Source organism: Pogoniulus pusillus, chromosome 34, assembly GCF_015220805.1.
Source record: "Pogoniulus pusillus isolate bPogPus1 chromosome 34, bPogPus1.pri, whole genome shotgun sequence".
NCBI lineage: Eukaryota > Metazoa > Chordata > Aves > Piciformes > Lybiidae > Pogoniulus > Pogoniulus pusillus.
Genome location: NC_087297.1, coordinates 13,498,009 through 13,516,968, shown reverse-complemented (window position 1 = coordinate 13,516,968; position 18,960 = coordinate 13,498,009). Strand labels below are relative to the sequence as shown.

The following is an 18,960-nucleotide window of genomic DNA, read 5'->3' as shown; positions in this document are numbered from 1 at the left end:
GGATTTTATTTTGGGTTTGTTTTCAGGGGCAAGTGATTTGCTGAGGGTTTGGTTTAGGTTTTGGGTTTGTTTTTTTTCATCTTGAAAAGGATTTTCACACAGTCAGAAACACACAGGTTGGCAAAGCCCCTCGGGATCACCGAGTCCAACCTATAACCCTGCTCTGCAAGGTTCACCTTAAGCCATAGCCCTAAGCACCATTTGGAAAGGTGAGAAGGTAAATTTTGGTTGAAGGAGAGTAATGTTTTTATCAATTGGGGTGCATTCACACCATAGCTAATTGTGGCTTCTCATAAATACAGTTGAATAATTAACATTCAGAGGCTGCCTGATACCATAAGAGCAGAGAGAGTGTCCCTTGGTGTGCTTAATCAAATATTTATCTCTCTGTGTTACGAGGAGAGATTTGTGTGTTTAAGCCATCTAAGGGGGTACTTGGGCTGCAGAAATTCTGTTTGCATGCTAAACAAAACTCAGTTCCAGCTTCATCCTCTGTGTTTTGGGGTTTTGAGGGAGCTTTCCTTGCTAAAGAGGGAGGGAAGCGGGGTGAGACCTGGGTATGATTTCAGCCTTCTGCTGGGAGAGCTTCGGGTTTGTGTTCTTTGTCAGAACGGAGATGTCACTCACGGTTCTCTTTTTGCTTTGTTGTTGTTGTTGTTATAAAGTACTGGTTGTTGAGGTTGCACTGAGGAGAAGCAGTTTGTCATGCCCAAGTCAGGGGAGATGCTGGAGCTAGTTAGTCCTTCCTCGTGTCCTGCAGAAGACCCTGCAGGATTTCTGTCTCCTAGGGATTTGACAAACGATGCTTGTACATTCAGCAGGCACACTGTAAGCCTGCTCTCTCTGGGCTATCATTACCTTACCCCCCTGGTTGGGGTCTTAAAGGGCCTGTCAAAAGATTCTATCAGTATCTGTTGCTCTAATTATTGGTTCTGAAACTAGTTCATTTGGAAAATGCAGGCCGATGCTCAGGAGTTTCTGGCGTTGCCCCGTACCGGCAGCGCGATTTCGCTGATTGTACTTTCCCAGCTGATGAGCAAATGATTGTCATCCTTTAAGGTCTCAAGGGACGTGGATGTCATCTTAATAAAGAAATTAAAAAGCACATCTTTCCATGAGAAACAATGTAAATTCCTGACCTGTCGCAGAAAATAGTTCTCTAATTGGTTTTGTGTGGTGGTGCAGCAGAATCGCTTTCCCCGGACGTCAGGGCGGCGCAGCACCACTGTACATCAGTGTCAGCAGCTCAGCAGAATCTCCCTAATAAGAGGACAATTACGTAAAGGCAGGAGTCCTCAAAGCATACACAGGAGGGGGAGAGAGAGGAGAGGGATAGGGAGGGGAAGAGAAGAGTCTGCCGTTGCAATGCTCATGCTTCCCAAGCCAACCCCTCTGCTTGTGGAGCTCGGCAGCTTGGGCAGGTGGCTAGGGAAGAAGCTGAGGAGCTCAAATTGGTTTTGTCGTTGTTTTTTGGGATTAGATGTTGTCTCTCCTTCCTGACAAGCTGTTAGGAATGACAGAGAGCCTTAACAAGACTCTCTCTCAGAGTCTAACTTGGCTTCTAATGCCATCGTCTCAGGGCTTTTTGCCGAGCACACTTTTCAAACACTGCTGCTGTAAGTCATCCTCTTCTTTTAGCCAGGTCATGTTCTGCTCTTGGAGGCAAAAGGTAGAACCATCACAGAACAATCACAGAGCCACAGAACTGTTGAGGTTGGAAGAGACCTTTGAGATCATCAAGTCCAACCACTTGCCTAGCACTCGCAATCCCACCAGCAGTGATAAACTAATGCCACTGGACCGCGTCCCTCAGGACCACATCTGCTCATCTTTTACATCCTTCCCAGAGTGGTGACTCCACCACCTTTCTGGCCAGCCTGTTCCAGTGCCTGAGAACCCTTTCTGGGAAGAAATTTTTCCTAATATCCAACCTGAACTTCCTTTGGCACAGCTTGAGCCTGCGTCCTCTTGCCCTGTCACTAGTCCTCTGGCTGCCTACGAAGCCAAAGCCCGCTGCGAGCATTACCCCAACAGCAGCCACCATTAGGTGCCATCTGAAGTGCTCATCCTGCATCATTAGCTTTAAAAAGCTCCAGAATTCTTTATCAGAGTAATTCCTGAACTCTGGTACAGACCCTGGCTTCTCTGCTGGGATTTCCCAAAGCTGACAACTTCCCTGTTTCCCACATCAATCTCCCCTTGCAAGGAGAAGCTAAATGGTGGCACCCAGGTGGTTTGCAGCATGGGTCTCATGCAGGCTGAAGGAGGGCATGGGGAAGTATCCATCTCTGCAGCCATCTCTTAAAAACAGAAACCCAGAGGCTTGGCACAGAACCAAGGAGAAACTCTTTCTTTTGCCTTGCTTCCACAGTGCTATGTAGCTCAGTGACTTCAACCCCTGGGAGCTGGACTGTGATGTTTCCGTGTGGTCATGCTCACTTAAGTTCTTGTGTGGAAGCATTTTGTGCAGCCTAACAAAGGCAAAAGAACTCAGTCCTCAGTGGTTCCTGTCGAAATTGCCCAGTGAGGCTGTGGCTGCTCCCTCCCTGGAGGTGTTCAAGGCCAGGTTGGATGAGGCCTTGAGCAACCTGTTGTAGTGGGAGGTGTCCCTGCCTATGGCAAAGGTTGGGAACTGGCTGAGCTTTGAGGTCCCTTCCAACCTAAACCATCCTATGGAATATCTTCCATATTTAAAGCTTCCTGATGTGTGGAGCCTGTGATAAGCCTCCTCTCTGGGCTGATCTTCACCAGGAGGCTGATGGAAGCTCAGGAGCACCAAGATTTTGGGTTGCTTTCAGAAAAGGCTGCTTTGAAGAGCTAGTGCATGGTATTTGCTGCAGTGGAAAGGCATGGGAGGGGGAAAGCTGCTTTTCAGAATGGCAAATAGCAGCTGGAAGCTTTAGGAAGTCACTTCAGTGACTTCAGCTTTTGGGGTCCAGAGTGTGACATTTCTGCACAGACCTCACTGTTTGTGTGGAAGGATTTTTTGCAATCGAAGAAGGAGGCAATGTGGTCCCCAGCAGTTTCTGTATAAATACCTTCAATATTTAAGGCTACCTGCAGTGTGGAGGGTGTGATGTACCCTGAAACACCAACTCCTAACTGGGAACTTCAGGAGAGATTTCCATTCATTGCTCTCTGACCCTGCCAGGGACCATGAGTGGGAAGAGTCCTCACCAGCAGGGCTCCAAAAAGCAGAACTGCAGGAGCATATTGAACAGTCAGAGGACTAAAAATCCTAACTTGAGGTGAGAAAGTTTGTTCCAGTTTGGATGTTTGCTGCTCAAGGGGAGAGGAGGTGTTGGGGCATGGTTTTGTAATTAGCAATCTGTTCTTGTGTGGAAGAGGCTGGGGCAAGTGGCGTAGCAACGCGGGGCGGCTGCGGAGGGCTGCAATTGCTACAGGCTCCTCTGCCCACCCTCACAACAACTACTTCACTAACTGCATTTAATTAGCTCTAGATTTTCGGCTTCCCCCCACCTTTCCTTTCCTTTCCTAATTAAAAGACCTCAAAAATTAGCTGCTGGGTGAGGTACACAAACAAGCTGCCTTTGTTGGAGAGAGGCTTCCACCTTCCTGCTTGTACCAACCTCTGCTAAACACAGCCACAAAACAATCCTTTCCTTTCGGTGTTCCTATAGAAATCGTTGACTTGCAGGGATGTGGAGGCTGGAATTGCTTCCTCAGAATGAATTCTGAGTCCACACTTAACGTTCTGCTACTGGAGACCTGATGAGAATAATAAAAAATGGGGATCCATGAGAGTTGTGTTTCTCAGGGATGGTTCCCCCCTACCACCACCCCTTTCCCCTCCTCAGATGGTGAGGTTTTTATTTCAGATCATTACTAAAATTATCTGTTTGTCTGAAAAGTACTTTGCTGAAAATAATTTCCTGACTTCAAACAACAACAATGAAAAAGCCAAGAATTAGTGTGTCTGAATTTGCAAAGTGTCTGATTAAGGATCACAAAGAAACTCACATTTTTGTAGGGTTTGTCTTTTCTCTCTCTCTCTCTCTCTCTTTTTTTTTGCATCAGAAATAAGCAGATGGTGGACAGATGGTTTAAATTAATATTAATTAAAAAATCTTAACTTAAATTGTTTACCCTGTAAAGGCAAAGTTAGGAAGCCAGCTTTCATCTTTAGGGTTAATAACACTCCAAATCTGGTTATTAAAAATTGCTCCAATGGGGTGTGCCTTCCAAGCTTTGATCCCAAAGATGGTGGCCCTGAGAAAGAGCATGGCAGAGAGGGGGGGAAGCTGGGAAGAGAAAGTCTTGAGGAGGGCAGATTGAGACTGGAGACTAGGAAGAAATTCTTGCCAGTGAGGATGAGGAGATACTGGAACAGGTTAGAGTCGTAGAATCAAGCAGGATGGAAGAGACCTCCAAGCTCAGCCAGTCCAACCTAGCATCCAGTCCTATCCACTCAACCAGAGCATGGCACTAAGTGCTCCAGCCAGGCTTGCCTTGAACATCTCCAGGGACAGTGACTCCACCACCTCCCTGGGCAGCCCATTCCAATGCCAATCACTCTCTCTGCCAACAACTTCCTCCTAACATCCAGCCTAGACTTTCCCAGGTGTGGCCTGAGCAGTGCTGAGCACAGGGGCAGAAGAACCTCCCTTGTCCTGCTGCCCACACTGCTCCTGAGCCAGCCCAGGATGCCATTGGCTCTGCTGCCCACCTGGGCACTGCTGCCTCCTCTGCAGCTCCTCTCTGCCAGCACCCCCAGCTCCCTCTCTGCCTGGCTGCTCTCAGCCACTCTGGCCCCAGCCTGTAGTGCTGCTTGGGGTGGTTGTGGCCAAAGTGCACTTGGCCTTGTTAACTCTCACCCCAGGGAGGCTGTGGATGCTCCCTCCCTGGAGGGATTCAAGGCCAGATTGGATGGGACTTGGTGTAGTGGGAGGTGTCCTTGCCCGTGGTGGTGGGTTGGAGCTGGATGATCTTTCAAGTCCCTTCCAACCCAATCTGTTCTGTGATCTGTGAATTCCAGGACTCCTAACAAAGATCCTGTGGAGGCTGATACTGGACATTGAGAGGTGCCTCTGTCCGTGGCAGGGAAATTGAGTTAGATGATCTCTGAGGGCTCTTCTGGCCTAAGCCATTCTGTTAAGTTCCTGTCAGCCTCATGGAATAGAATTGCTGAGGTTGGAAGAGACTTTTGAGGTCATCAAGTCCAATCACTCACCTGGAGTTCACAGTCCCATCACTACTGCTGAGTTACTACCATTTGGTGGTATGGAAAGGAAGAAATGTTTGGAAAAGAGGATGGGAAATTCAGGCTCTCCTTTTCTGGCTGATTCTTTGACATATTTGTTCCTTAAATATTCATTTACATGGATGATTGGTTATGTTACAGTGCAGCTAACTCTGCAGTGCCTTGACAGTGCTGTTGACAAAAAAAGGGGGTCAAATTCTGTCTCAGTTTCTCCCCTGTGTTTCCTGAGTGCTTCATAGATTCATAGAATGGGTTGGAAGGGACCTTAAAGCTTGTCCAGTTCCAGCCCCCTGCCATGGACAGGGACACCTCCCAGCAGCCCAGGTTGCTCAAGGCCTCATCCAGCACATCTAGGGAGAGGGCATCCACAAGCTCCCTGGGCAACCTGGTTCCCTGGGCTTGCAGTGGTTGTACCTGGGGAGGGAACTCCAGCAGCTGTTAACTACAGAGGAAGTCCAGAGTGGTCCCAGCTTTACCCACAGAGCCCTGTGTGGATGCACAAGTCAGAGTGTGGTGCAGTGATGGTAGTTCAGCTGGCACAGTGTGGTAACCATGGATACTTGTTGACATTTTTAGTGCTAGTGACTACTTCATCTCAGGACATCTGTCACAGAGCCAAATTTGGGCCCTGGTTAAGCTGTGGTGTTCCCATTAAAATCAAAAGAGATTTGTCCCTTCAGTGAGACAGAATTAGATTGGAGGTGCTGGAAGCTTTGCTGTTCTCCTGAGTTTTAAGTGGGAAGGGCAGGAGCCTGGCCCAGGCTGCCCAGGGAGGGGGGAGATGCCCACCCCTGGAACCACTGCAGGTCAGGTTGGTTTGCACTCTGAGCAAGCTGCGTGAGTTGCAGGTCACAGAATGCACTGGGCTGGGAGAGACTCTTAAAGGCCATCTTGTCCCACACCCTGGCAGTGAGCAGGGACACCTCCCACTAGAGCAGCTTGCTCAGGGCCACAGCGAGTTGATCTCCAATGTCCCCAGGGACAGGGCCTCGGCAGTGATGTCCCTGCTCACTGCAGAGGGGTTGGACTAGATGAGCTTTAGATGTTTCTTTCAGCTCAGAGCAGTACTCTCAGTGTCACAGAGCACTGCCACAGGCTGCCCAGAGAGGTTGTGGAGTCGTCTCCTCTGGAGACTGTCAAGGCCTGTCTGGGTGTGTTCCTGTGCCCCAAGCTGGCTTGTGTGGTCCTGCTCTGGCAGGGGGGTTGGACTCACTGAGCTCTTTGGGTCCCTTCCAACCCCTGACATCTGTGAGCCTGTGACATTTCACAGTGGATGTTTAAGAGACCCAAGCTAAGAATCAGGAACTCTAAACTAAGAGTTATAGAATCATAGAACAAAGCAGGTTGGAAGAGAGCTCCAAGCTCACCCAGCCCTGCCCAACCAACCAGACCATGGCACTAAGTGCCCCAGCCAGGCTTGGTTTCAACACCTCCAGGGACAGCCACTCCACCACCTCCCTGGGCAGCCCATTCCAATGCCAATCACTCTCTCTGACAACAACTTCCTAACAACATCCAGCCTAGACCTGCCCTGCCACAGCTTCAGGCTGTGTCCCCTTGTTCTGTTGCTGGCTGCCTGGCAGCAGAGCCCAACCCCACCTGGCTACAGCCTCCCTGCAGGCTGCTGCAGGCAGCAATGAGCTCTGCCCTGAGCCTCCTCTGCTGCAGGCTGCACACCCCCAGCTCCCTCAGCCTCTCCTCATAGGGCTTAACTCATCATAGGTGATTCCCATGTTAAGATTTCTTAGGTTGAAGTTTGGCCTCTGATCTTGGAGATCTTTTCCAACCAAAGCACTTCTGTGGTTTAATGGCCACGGTGGTCTGAGGTTGCAGGTTGGCCTCAGTTATCTTGGAGGTGTTTTAGTGATCTTGGAGGTCTTTTCCAACCAAAGCACTTCTACAATTCAGTGATTCTATGATTCTACTTTGCAGATGTCTTTGAGATCTTTTCTTTGGAGGTTTTCCATGTTTGGGTTTGTTTTCCCCCCCCCAGACTTTGGCTTCTTTTCAGTTGCTCCTCCTGCAGTGTCCCGGGGTTACAGCAGTGTTTTGTGTTCCCATCCTCTCTGCAGGCAGGTACATCACCTTCATCATGGACCCCTTCCAGTACGCCTACGTCATCCGCAACAGCAAGCAGCTGGAGTTCCATGAGTTTGCAGACAAAATGGCTTCCAGAACCTTCGACTACCCAGCCCTGTCCAACGGAAACTTCCCCGACCTGAAGGAGAACCTGCACAGAATCTACCAGTACCTCCAAGGCAAGCCCTTGGATATCATCTCTGACCACATGATGACAAACCTCCAGGATATATTTGAATGGAAGTGCTCAAAAGCAACAGATTGGGAGACGGAAAAAATGTACAAATTCTGCTGCTCTGTGATGTTTGAAGCCAGTTTTGTAACACTGTATGGAAGAGTTCCTGCCGCAGATGGCCACAAAGTTATTAGTGAAATCAGAGACAAATTTATCAAGTTTGATGCCAGCTTTCCCTATTTAGCTGCAAACATCCCCATTGAGTTGCTAGGAGCTACCAAGAAGGTTCGGAAGGAGCTTATACATCATTTTTCCCTTCAGAACATGACAAAATGGCTGGGAGGGTCAAAAGTGGTCCAAGCCAGACAAGATATATTTGAGAAATATGAGCTGCTGGGAGATTATGACAAAGCAGGTAGGAAACTTATGAATGATTGCTTGGCTCAAATCAAATCATTTACCAGAGACCTTTGAAATAAAAAGGCAAAATGGCGACCTTGAGATTTTTTTTCCTTTATGTTCTTTCTAATTGGCTGCTGATAAAATGTTTTACTCTGAAACAACCTCTCTGATAATTGATTTTTTCCTTTTTATTTTTTTTTTTTTTGTGCTGAGGTAGTAAAACAAGATACTTAATGGTGATAATGAGAAAGATTATAACCGAGCTGCATTTCCTCCCCTTCTCCCCCCCCCCTCAACCTTCCTCCCCCCCCCCTCGACATTACATTTCAAACTATTCTCATTAAGCAGAAAATTAGACTTCAGAAGCCTATTGGTCCTCATTAGCATTCACTGATCCTTGGCTGGGTCTGTGTCCTAACATCTTTTAATTAGCACACTGCAAATCTAATCAGTGTAATAAACGCTATTAATCTTCCTTTTCACTTATTTTCTCCCAGCACATCATTTTGCCTTCCTGTGGGCCTCTGTGGGAAACACCATTCCAGCTACATTCTGGGCCATGTATTATCTTCTGAGGCACCCAGAAGCTCTGGCGGCGGTGCGTGACGAGATTGACCATTTGCTGCAGTCAACAGGTCAGGAGAGAGGCCCCACGCATCACATCCGCCTCAGCAGAGAACAATTGGACAACCTGGTCTACCTGGGTAATTTGTTTCTATCTGCTGGGCAAGGAGGGAGAAGGAGAGGCTCTTCCCGGCTTTATCGCTCATTCCTGCTTACCGAGAAGGTGGAGGACACAGCTGCCTAATTGACATAATCACACCCATTTACATCAATTATAAATGATGCAGTTTAGGGCTGCAGATACTCTCGTTGCATGTAAACATTAAAGCCTGGGTAATTAAGGCGGCGAGGCGCGCGAGGGGCCGCGCCCCAGCCGCGCAATTAGGCGGCCGGGAGAAGTTGACGCCTGTGAGGGTGTTCGGTCCTGAGCGCCTGCCCCCGCGTGTCCCGGGAGCTTCGCGTGCTCCTGGGCGGCGCTGCCGAGACAGACCCTGCCCTCGCCTTGGCGTGGGGTTAAGCGCCAAATGGTGGCCGCTTGGACTTGCTCTCGGGGGAAAGAGGAGTTCTGAAGAGAGCTTCTTGTCTGGGTTCTAGTTTCAGTTTCCCAGAGGCTCAAACACAGTAGAACCAATGATGGTTTCTAGGATGTCTTTCCCTCTTCCCCCCCATCCCCCTCCCTTTTTTTTTTTCCAGAGAAAGGGAATTAGATGTAGAGAAGAAAAGGTAAAAGGCAGCCAAATGAAGTCTCGCTTCGGCGTGGAAGTTAGAAGAAGGCATTTTTAGCAATAACTAAAAGGTATTTGAGGTAGGGGAGCTACAAAAGGTGTAGGGAAGGGAAAACGAGCTCCAAAATATGTAGGTATAACCAGATTCGATGGCAATGGTTTTGTCTGCCTCTGGTAGAACAAAGAGTAGCAGGAAGCAGGATGGTGATGCTGGCAAGCAGGGAGGCAGGGCAAGAGAGAGAGAGAGAAACAGGAAGGCCCTCTGGTTTTATAGGGGGCTGGCCAGGAAGTGGGAGTGGGCTAACACCACACCTGGTAGTTCAGACTCACCCCCTGGGAGGGGTCAGAAGGACCTGGGGTCAGGGTCAAGACCACTCCCCCAGGAGGGTTAACCCTTTACACTTTGGAGCGATGCCTCGGAAGGTAAAGCGTTGCCAAGTGGAATAATCATCAAGTCGTGGAACAGTTTGGAGTGGGAGGGACCTTTTAAGGTCATCCAGTCCAACCCCTCTGCAGTCAGCAGGGACCTCCCTGGAGACGTTCAAGGCTGGGTTGGATGAGGCCTTGAGTGACCTGTTCTAGTGGGTGGTGTCCCTGCCTGTGGCAGGGGGTTGGAACTGGCTGAGCTTTGAGGTGCCTTCCAACCTAAACCATTCTGTGATCTGCAAGGAGAGAAGGTTGCTGAAAGCCCCTGAACAGCCTGACCTGGAATGGTTCCAGGAACTGGGCATCTCCCACCTTTCTGGGCCAGTGTCTCACCACCCTCACTGTGCAGAATTTCTTCCTTCTCTCTGTTCTAAACCTCCCTCTTTTAGTTTCAAACTGTCACTCCTTGTCTTGGAAAATGGTGGAAAGGAAAAAAGAAAGGAAAAAGATGAAAGAAAAAAAATATGGGAGGGAGGAAAACTAAAGAAAAAAGGAGGCACAGGAAATTTCATGTAAACGTGAGGAGGAATTTTTCCCTGTGAGGGTGACAGAGCACTGGAACAGGCTGGCCAGGGGGGTTGTGGAGTCTCCCTCTTAGGAGATATTCCAAGCCCTCCTGGATAACTTTCTGTGTGATGTGGTCTAGATAATCCTGCTCTGGCAAGGAGGTTGGACTGGATGAGCTTTGGAGGTCACTCCCAGTCCCTGACATTCTGTGAAAAAGAGAAAAAAGGAAAAAATGAAGGGAAAAAGTGGGAGAAAAAGGAAAAAGAAAGGAATAAATGAAGGAAAAAGGGAGAAAAATTAAGGGAAAAAGAAAATGAAGGGGAAAAGAGGAAGAAAAAATAAAGGAAAAAGAAAGGAATAAATGAAGGAAAAATGAAGAAAAATTAAAGGAAAAAGAAAATGAAGGGGAAAAGAGGAAGAAAAAATAAAGGAAAAAGAAAGGAATAAATGAAGGGAAAAGGGAGAAAAATTAAAGGAAAAAGAAAATGAAGGGGAAAAGAGGAAGATAAAATAAAGGAAAAAGAAAATGAAGGGGGGAAAAGGAAGAAAAATTAAAGGAAAAAGAAAAGGAAGGGGGAAAAGAAGAAAAATTAAAGGAAAAGGAAAATGAAGGGAAAAAATAAGAAGGGGGAAAAAGGAAGAAAAAATAAAGGAAAAATAAAAGGAAAGGGAAAAGAGGAAGAAAAATTGAAGGAAAAAGAAAAGGAAGGAAAAATAAAAGGAATTTAAAAATGAAGGAAAAAAATGGAAGGGAGAAAAAGGGGAAATAAAAGAAAGGAAAAAATGATGGGGAAAAAAAAGTAAAATGAAAGAAAAAACCTAAAGGGGAAAATAAAAAAGATTTTTTTTTTTAAATGAAAAGGAAGAAAAAGAGAAAGGAAAAAGATGAAAGGTGAAAAGAAGGCGCCCCAGAAGTGCAGGAATAAGGAAAATAAAAGCTTGTACTTCACTAAACCCATCTGGTGCAAAAGGGCCTGGAGAGCGTGAAGCTTTAGCTGCGCCGTTGCTGCGCCGCTGCTGGCGGTGCTGCGGCCCCTCGCTAAGGTGTGATTGATGTGCGAGGGGCAGCAGCCACCTCCTGCTCCGTAGTAGCCTTTGTAACGCTTCTGTTGGGTTTTATCATCGCGTTAAGCGTAATGGGCTAGGAAGAGAAGCTGGGTTTCAATTCTTCTGGCACTTAAGTCATAAAGGGCTGGACACTGTCCCATAAAATAATAATATAGAAAAGAAATCTGTGCCTTAAGAGAATTAGAGTCACGCTTCAGCGGCAGGGGATGCTTTGTTAATCAGCGTGTGGAAGGGATGAGGATCCCGGCCGATGGTTGCCCCCAACCAGCCGCTCTCTGTGGTATGGCTGTGAGCCAGCACTGCCCTTGACCCCAGCTCCAGGCTGCAGCTTTGCTTATTCCAGCCCAAAGCATAGGAACCCAGGATTTGTGTCCCTGCTCTTGAGCAGAGCAGACCAGGTGGGATCCTTGTACATTCATCACCTTGTCATCTCCTTCTCCTGTTTCAAGCGCTCTGATTCTCCATCCTCTTTATGGCCTGCTCTAACAAGAGCCTTTTTTTGGATTCCTCATGCTCTGGAGAACAAGCAAGGACTGCTGAAAAGCCTTTCTCGGGAAGAAACGTGGCTCTTGTGGTCAGATTCTTTGGCTGTAGGGAACAACACGGCCTGATTTACTTCTAAATTCAGAGTACAATCTCTGGAGACTTTCAAGGCTGGCTTGGATGTGTTCCTGAGTGGTCTGCTTTAGGTGGTTATAGAATGGTTAAGGTTGGAAGGGGCCTCAAAGCTCATCTAGTTCCAACCCCCTGCCATAGGCAGGGACACCTCCCACTAGAGCAGGTTGTTCAAGGTCTCATCCAACCCAGCCTTGAGCACCTCCAGGGAGGGAGCATCCCCAGCCTCCCTGGGCAACCTGTTCCTGCTCTGGCAGGGGGCTCAGACTCGATTGTCTTTAGGGGTCCCTTCCTTCCCCTACCATTCTCTGAATCTATATTAAAATTTTGTAAAAAATCTTTTAACCCACAGCAAATTTCAACCCTGATTGTTGCTTTGTTGTTTGTTTTTTCTGGTGGCATTTCTGGGGCAGCACACTTGGGTTTGTCTGTGTGAGACCACATAAGATGCACACCCATGTTTGTGTGCCTGTGCAGAGGGACGTCCAGTCTTAGTCGTTCTGGCTCACAGCAGAGCTCTGCTGTGGTCTGTGATGGATAGAATGGAAATGCAAAGGTTAAAGCAGAGGTCACTTCAGTGCATGTTTAATGCTGGGCATGTTTAGTCACTTCATTTGTTTGATATTAGTCTATTCATGTATCCCATACAATATTCTTGCCCCAGGTCATTGCTGAATCTTGGATATTTCCTGTGAAAAGAGCACAGCTTGGAAAATGCTTTTGCACACAGGAAACCCAAAACCAGCTCATGGAGAGCACGTGGTTCTAACCCAAATGCTAGGCATGAAACTGTGGTTGGGCTGAGAGAAAGGAATATGTTTTGCCTTTAACGAGGGCTTCTTGTGGTAGGATGAAAGGGAACAGATTCAAGATGGAAAAGGGGAGATGAGGAAGAAATTCTCTGCAGTGAGGGTAGGGAGACACCAGCACAGGTTGCCCTGGATGTTGTGGATGTGTCCTCCGTGAAGGTGTTCAAGACCAGGTTGAATGTGGCCTTGAGCAACCTGGGTTGGTAGGAGGTGTCCCTGCCCATGTCAGGGGGTTCAGAACCGGATGATATTTAGAGGTCCCTCCCAACCCAAACCATTCCAGGGTTGCTGGAATGGGCTGGGCAGCTGCATCTAGTTCTGAGCACGAGCGCGCTTGTTCCCGAGCCTGGTTTGTGTTGGCACACCATGATGCCCATGGGTGATTGACTCCCCCTCCTCCTTTAAATATTTGCATGCTCAGTAGCTGCTTTCCTACGGTAGACTCTAATAATTGCAGGACCCTATTACCTGCTCTGCATTGCTGTAAAATTAACAACCCATTATGCACAATAAGTTTTATAAAACATTTCCAGAGAAGAGCTCATCTTTAATCAAAATTAACTTGCCCACGGAAGCCAAAATGCTCTTGTGATTCACAATGACCTTTTATTACCTGCAGTCCCTTGTTTTGGCTGGATGATTGACAGCTTGCTGTTTGGCTACCATGTTGTATTTCAGCTGACAAGACTTTTCATTTTAACTCAATTTGCCTGCCTATCACAAGCTGGTGGCAGGCCAGGCTCAAGTCACCCAGCTTTGCCTCAGCAGCTTGCTCTATTTCTCATTAGTACGCATTTATTCAGTGGAAATTGGAAGACAAATGCTTGAAGGCATGTGAACTAAGTATAGCAAATTAGGGTTTAAAGACTGAATATTTATAAGTATATTGAAACAGTTTTAAGGAGACCAAGGGGAAAAAAAAGGAGGAAAAAAAATCTAGAATGAATTGGAAAGCTGAGTGCTAGCTTTAGTATAAGAGAAACAGAGAGAGAAGTGGGAGGATTCTAAGAATAACAATACTATGAGAGATAGCTCTCTCTTTTTTACCCCCCCCTTCTCTCTCTCCCTCCACAAGAGATGTAAAATCTCTCTGACAACACCTTATCAAACAACAGCCTGGCTTCTTGATGGAGCCGCTCGCACAGCGAAGTTTAGCATCTCGTGTGTGTGTGTCTGTGTGTAGGAAAGAGGGGAGGGAGGAATATATATATTAAAAAATATATATATATATAAATAAAATGAGGGTCGTGTTCATTTGCTGCTTGGTTATCCCTTGGTATGCTTTAAATTGCCTTGTTTGTTCGGCACAGGCATGGAAACAGATGTTGCTCTCCCGCGCTGGATAATTTAGTGGACCTGGCGGTGCAGGATGGAAGGTCTCCCAGGCTCCCCAGCTGGTCTGTCAGCGAGCAGGGCTGGTGTCTGCTGAACTATGACAACTGCGAGTAGAGGCTGAGGTTTTTATTGTGCAGTTGTCATTCCTCTCCATGCAGAACTCGGGAAGCCAAGTGCATTTTGTTGTTGTTGTTGTTGTTGTGGTTAGCGCCAGCCTGCAAAAGCCATCAGAGCTCCATTCTCCTTTGTTGGTCATAATGTGACTCATTACTTTTGTCATCTAATGATTATCGGCATGAGCGCTCAGAGCGGGAGCCAAGCTTTGCCTTCCACCCAGAGCTGGTACTGGAAGGGAAAACAGATTTGTCATTTACGATCTGACCACTTTGTGCTCCATTATTGTGATTAACTTCTGCCCAAGACGTGCTGCCCGATTGTCATTTGGGATCCGGCAGCGGGCAGGGAATGCCATGCTCCCTGGGAGGATGGCCACCAATACGACGTGACCCGCGCCGCTTGGGTGCTTAAGCATCAACCTGCCCTTTCACAGCACTGCTTTACTAATTATTGCTCCTCTTTGCTAATTATTTCACAGAACCACAGAATGCCAGGTTGGAAGGGACCCCAAGGATCATCTGGTCCAACCTTTCTAGGTGATAATGTAGCTGAAATGAGCTGGCCCAGCACCCTGTCAAGCTGAGTCTTAAAATTGACCAGTGGAGGGGAATCCACTGATGCTCTTGGGAGATGATTCCCATATCTGATTGTTTTCACTGTGCTAATTGTGTTACTAATTGTCTCATTGTGTACCTAGTTGTGTCTCACTGTGTTACTAGTGACATCTCATTGCGTACCTAGTTGTGTCTTGTGTTGCTGGTTGTGTCTCTTGCTCCCAGTTGCATCTCATTGTGTTAATAGTTGCACCTCCTGTTACTAGTTGTGCCTCATGGTGTTACTAATATTTCTCTGTGGTTTTACCCCTTCTTCTTGCCTTTCCCTCACTTCCTCTACACATGTGTCCTGCTTTAAGAGCTGAACCCATGGCAGTGTATCACCATCATCTCCAGCTGGAGTTACCAGCTCCGTTGTTCGCGCGCTGACATCGGTCCGGGAGCGGGAGGCTGGAGCCATCCTTTGCAGCGTGGAAAGTTTGGTTGCCAGAGCGCTGCCAGTTGAAATCTATCGTGTCAGGTGCCTTGTGGCTATCCGCAGTAGAGGCCATCTTCTGGAACCAGGGTTCTTTTCTGGCTTCGTCACCAACAAGCCGATTTGACTCTGCCTGATTATAGTAACGAAGGCAGTCCAAAAGAATATGCACAGCCTCACTGTACGTCACATTGAATCACCGCGCCGGCCACACAGCGCTGACCGCAGCCTCATTTCTTTAGACAAATGCATGCTTAAGGAAAAACCTCCTGCAAGAAAGCATCCAGGGCCACTTTATTTGCTATGCACGCTGCGCCAGATTTAATTTTTAGTGAAGGACCATTTGTTATTATCTTCAGTCCTTTGCTTATTTATTTATTTATGGGGGAGGCTTTTTTTCTGAGGCGTCCGCTCAGGGTAGCCTCTGCCTCTGATAAATGGACCTTTCGGGCTCAGCAGTTACGGCCCCTTGGTGACCACTTAGAGGAGGTTTATTTGATATCACAGAGAGCAGAGCTGCAGACACCAATGGGTTGTAAGGTGCCAATGAAACCCTGCTTTAGGACGGTGATTAGAAGGATTCCGGTCGCATCTCGTGGTGCCCATCCACGCGGGTGGAAAAGGAGTCAGTTTTGATTACAAAGTGAGAGATGCAGCCCTAGACAGGAGCTACATGCTGATATACATGCTATCAGAATGATTTATGCAAATTATGCATATTATTCCCAAAGGAATTCCTCCTCAAACTGCCAGGATAAATTGCCGGAAATTAGCCATAAAATCTGTCGTGCTAGGAGCAAAAGGTGAAGGCCACTGGGAGAGCAAGGACATTCAGCTTCTGGAGCCTTCCAGGATGTGATGGTGGAGACAGAAATCTTGCTTTCCATAGCCCAAAAGGCCTTGGGCTTGTTTTCACTTGGTCAGTTAAAAGTGGCTTTCACTCTTCAAATTAGCAGGCAAGAACCAAATTGCTTTCATTCCCTTCGACCATAGCAGATACTATCTCTTGGCCACTTAGAGCATCCAAAGGGAAAGAAACATGTTTCAAATTCCTCTGGGTGACCACAGAATTCCCAAGTGGGCTGAATTTCCTAACCTCTACCCCTGCCATTACACCCAACAGCTTTCAGAAGGCAAGTTAAACCAGCTTCATGGATGCCTTCACTGGTCCTTACTTGCAGCCTCCAAAAATAGATGTAAGTGCGTAAAGCATCCATATCTCTCCATTGCCTCCTTTGCAGCCTGGTGCCTGAATAATGACTTTCAACCCAGAGCTCAGGGCTGCCTCCAGTCGACAGGATTTCTCAGCCCCATCAGCGAGAATCACATCGGGAGGTTCAGCATGGTGCCTCCCCCCTCCACACACACACACCCCGCGGGGTTATTTATTGCCTCCTCCTGGTCTCTGCTTCACGTTTGGTTTGGTTTGTGGGTTGTGTTGGTTTGTTGTTGGTATTTTTTCTCCTTGTGGTTCTTTTTTTTTCCCTTCTCCCTTTAGCCTGCCCTACTAAACCTGTCGAGACTCAGCAGCTGGAGCCATGTATAACTTCCAGTCATCTCCCATATTTCTGATGCTTTCCCCCTCCTTCCCCTCCCCTTTTGTTTCATCGCAGAGAGTGCCTTAAACGAGAGTTTACGGATGTGCTCATCCTCCATGAACATCCGCATCAGCCAGGAGGATTTTGTGCTCAAGCTGGAAGGGAATCAAGGCGTTGGCTTGAGGAAAGGAGACTGGATAGCCCTTTACCCACAGATTCTGCACATGGACCCTGAAGTCTATGAAGATCCAAAGGTAAACACCCAACTGGTGCTGCTTTTCCTACTGCAGGCACATTGCAGCAGCCATGCCTCCTGTGATCTGTGGGCTCGGTGTGCTTGTTGTGGAGTTGAGTTTTGGTTGGGTTTCTTTAATGCTGTTCCTTCTTGTGGAACAAATCTTCCTGCTTTCAGATGTATTTTCCAAGGCCCTGTAGGTCAAAGGATTCATGGCCTGAAGAGAGAAATATGGTGATGAGACTGGCTGCTGCTGCTTTGAAAGGAATTGACAATTGCACGTTGACCACCATAAACTTGAGGCTAAATGTGGGTTTTGTTTGGCAGTGGATCATTTGATACCCAAGGAGGGCTGAATAATAGAAGGTGGTTTAAATAGCAAATAATGTGGGCCATTGAGCTAAGTGCCCCCAAAGCATCATTGACTCCCTGAAGCCCTCTAATAGCAGTGCCTTCCCTCAGCCTTATGCTTTTTCACCTCCTTTCCTAGGGATTCACCCCTTCTCGATCAATCAGCTGAGCGTTTTGAGCTGGAGGCTGCGGGGCTGCTGCTGCGTGGTGAAGCTGGCAGGGTGATGGTGTCACCTCCCTGTATTTTCCTCTGGCGCTCGAGTTAATGAATATCAAAGACTCGAAATTAATCTGCCCTGCCTCAGCCTTGATGCAGCTTCATGAGTTCACCACCTGCATGCAAATTGAATAGCCCTCATCTGGCCAGGGTTGCTGCCCCACAGTTGCTGGCCCCAGCCCAGGGTGCCATGGAGGAAGGACAAGGGTGATGCTAAGGCTGTAAAATGCCTCCTCTGCCAGAGAGGCAAGACAGCTGATCCATCCCTTCCTCTTCTCCTACCTGATCCATTCCTCTTCTCCTTCCTGAACCATTCCTCATTCCCATATTCCTAAGCAAATTCTGCTTTCATAGAATCAACCAGGTTGGAAGAGATCTCCATGATCATCCAGTCCAACCTATCACCCAGCCCTATCCAATCATCCATTTCCACCCATTTGAACCAAAGAAGGGAGCTGGATTTCCTTCAGTGTTTATAGAAAACCTATGCCAGAGGCAGCACCCTGGGGGTGTATAAAGACCACCTGGATGCGGTGCTAGGGATGTGGTTTAGTGGTAATGGCTTAGTGTGATTGTGAGCTCCAGGTGAGTGCTTGGGCTTGATGGTCTCTTCCAACCTCAACAGTCCTATGATCCTTTGGTTTTATGATCCTGTGATTGACCATCTCTAAAGTCTCTTCCAACATCAACAATTCTACTATGATCTTAAAGGCCTTTTCTGACTGAAACGATTCTGTGACTCTAGTTGATTAATATTTCTGTCTTAAAAAGTAACAACCAACAAATGGAGCTTTTTCTTGGCCCCTTCTTAACACTTTGTTTTGGAGACCATTATTGATTTGTCAGAAGTCCATCTGTTTGTTTGAAGTCCTAGACCAAAGAGCATCAGCCTAGAAACGGATCCCCTCCCTCGCCCAACCATGACCATATTTCCATTGCTTGGCTGTTGTCTGCTAGGGATCAGCTCTGCTGAGCTTTCACAGTACAGCTTCAGCTCATCTCTCCTCTCTCCTGGGTAGTGAATGAGCAATCCACACATTGCAGTGCATCCATTGCAGCACATGGGCCCTCTCGAGAAGTGGGGAAATCACTGTTCTGTTTGGGTCTTAAAATATGCAGCGTGCCTTCAACAATGACTGCTGAGGGATCAGATAGAGCTGGAGGATGAGGGTTTTTGAAAGGTGCAGTCTTGAGCTTGTCATGTATTTAGGGAAAACTTTCCTGGGAAAACAGGCAGCTTGACGAGATAATTTTGTAGCAGTGCTTTTTCTCCTGGATACAGAAATTTCAGTTCAGGCTCTCTTCTCTGCTGGCACCATGTTCTGTAAGTGTAAGCCTGCGTGCTTGACCTCCTTTCTCTGCTCATCAAAGCTTAAATAAATGAGGCAGGTTGGGTTTAGGGTGTTTTTCCCATCAAGTGGGTAAGTGAACCCCTAAATCCTAATTTGGCCAGTTCTGAGGAGCAGCTGAGGGAACTGGGGCTGTACAGCCTGGAGAAAAGGAGGCTGAAGGGAAACCTTCTGGCTCTCTACAAACCCAAAAGGAGG

The 18,960-nt window shown here is 47.5% G+C and overlaps 1 protein-coding gene across 5 annotated transcripts in view; it reads left to right on the top strand.

Moving 5' to 3' along the window:
- LOC135189795 (cytochrome P450 7B1) overlaps positions 1–18,960 on the top strand; it is a 138,431-nt gene that overhangs the window by 108,450 nt on the left and 11,021 nt on the right. For all 5 annotated transcript variants that reach the window (XR_010308310.1, XM_064170517.1, XM_064170516.1 and 2 more), the window contains exons 3-5: positions 7,294–7,890; positions 8,375–8,581; positions 16,686–16,864. Coding sequence is in view for 4 of the 5 variants with exons in the window: in XM_064170516.1 (XP_064026586.1) it covers positions 7,294–7,890; positions 8,375–8,581; positions 16,686–16,864 (983 nt within the window). In the remaining variant the exon portion in view is untranslated. The remainder of the gene's footprint in view (positions 1–7,293; positions 7,891–8,374; positions 8,582–16,685; positions 16,865–18,960) is intronic.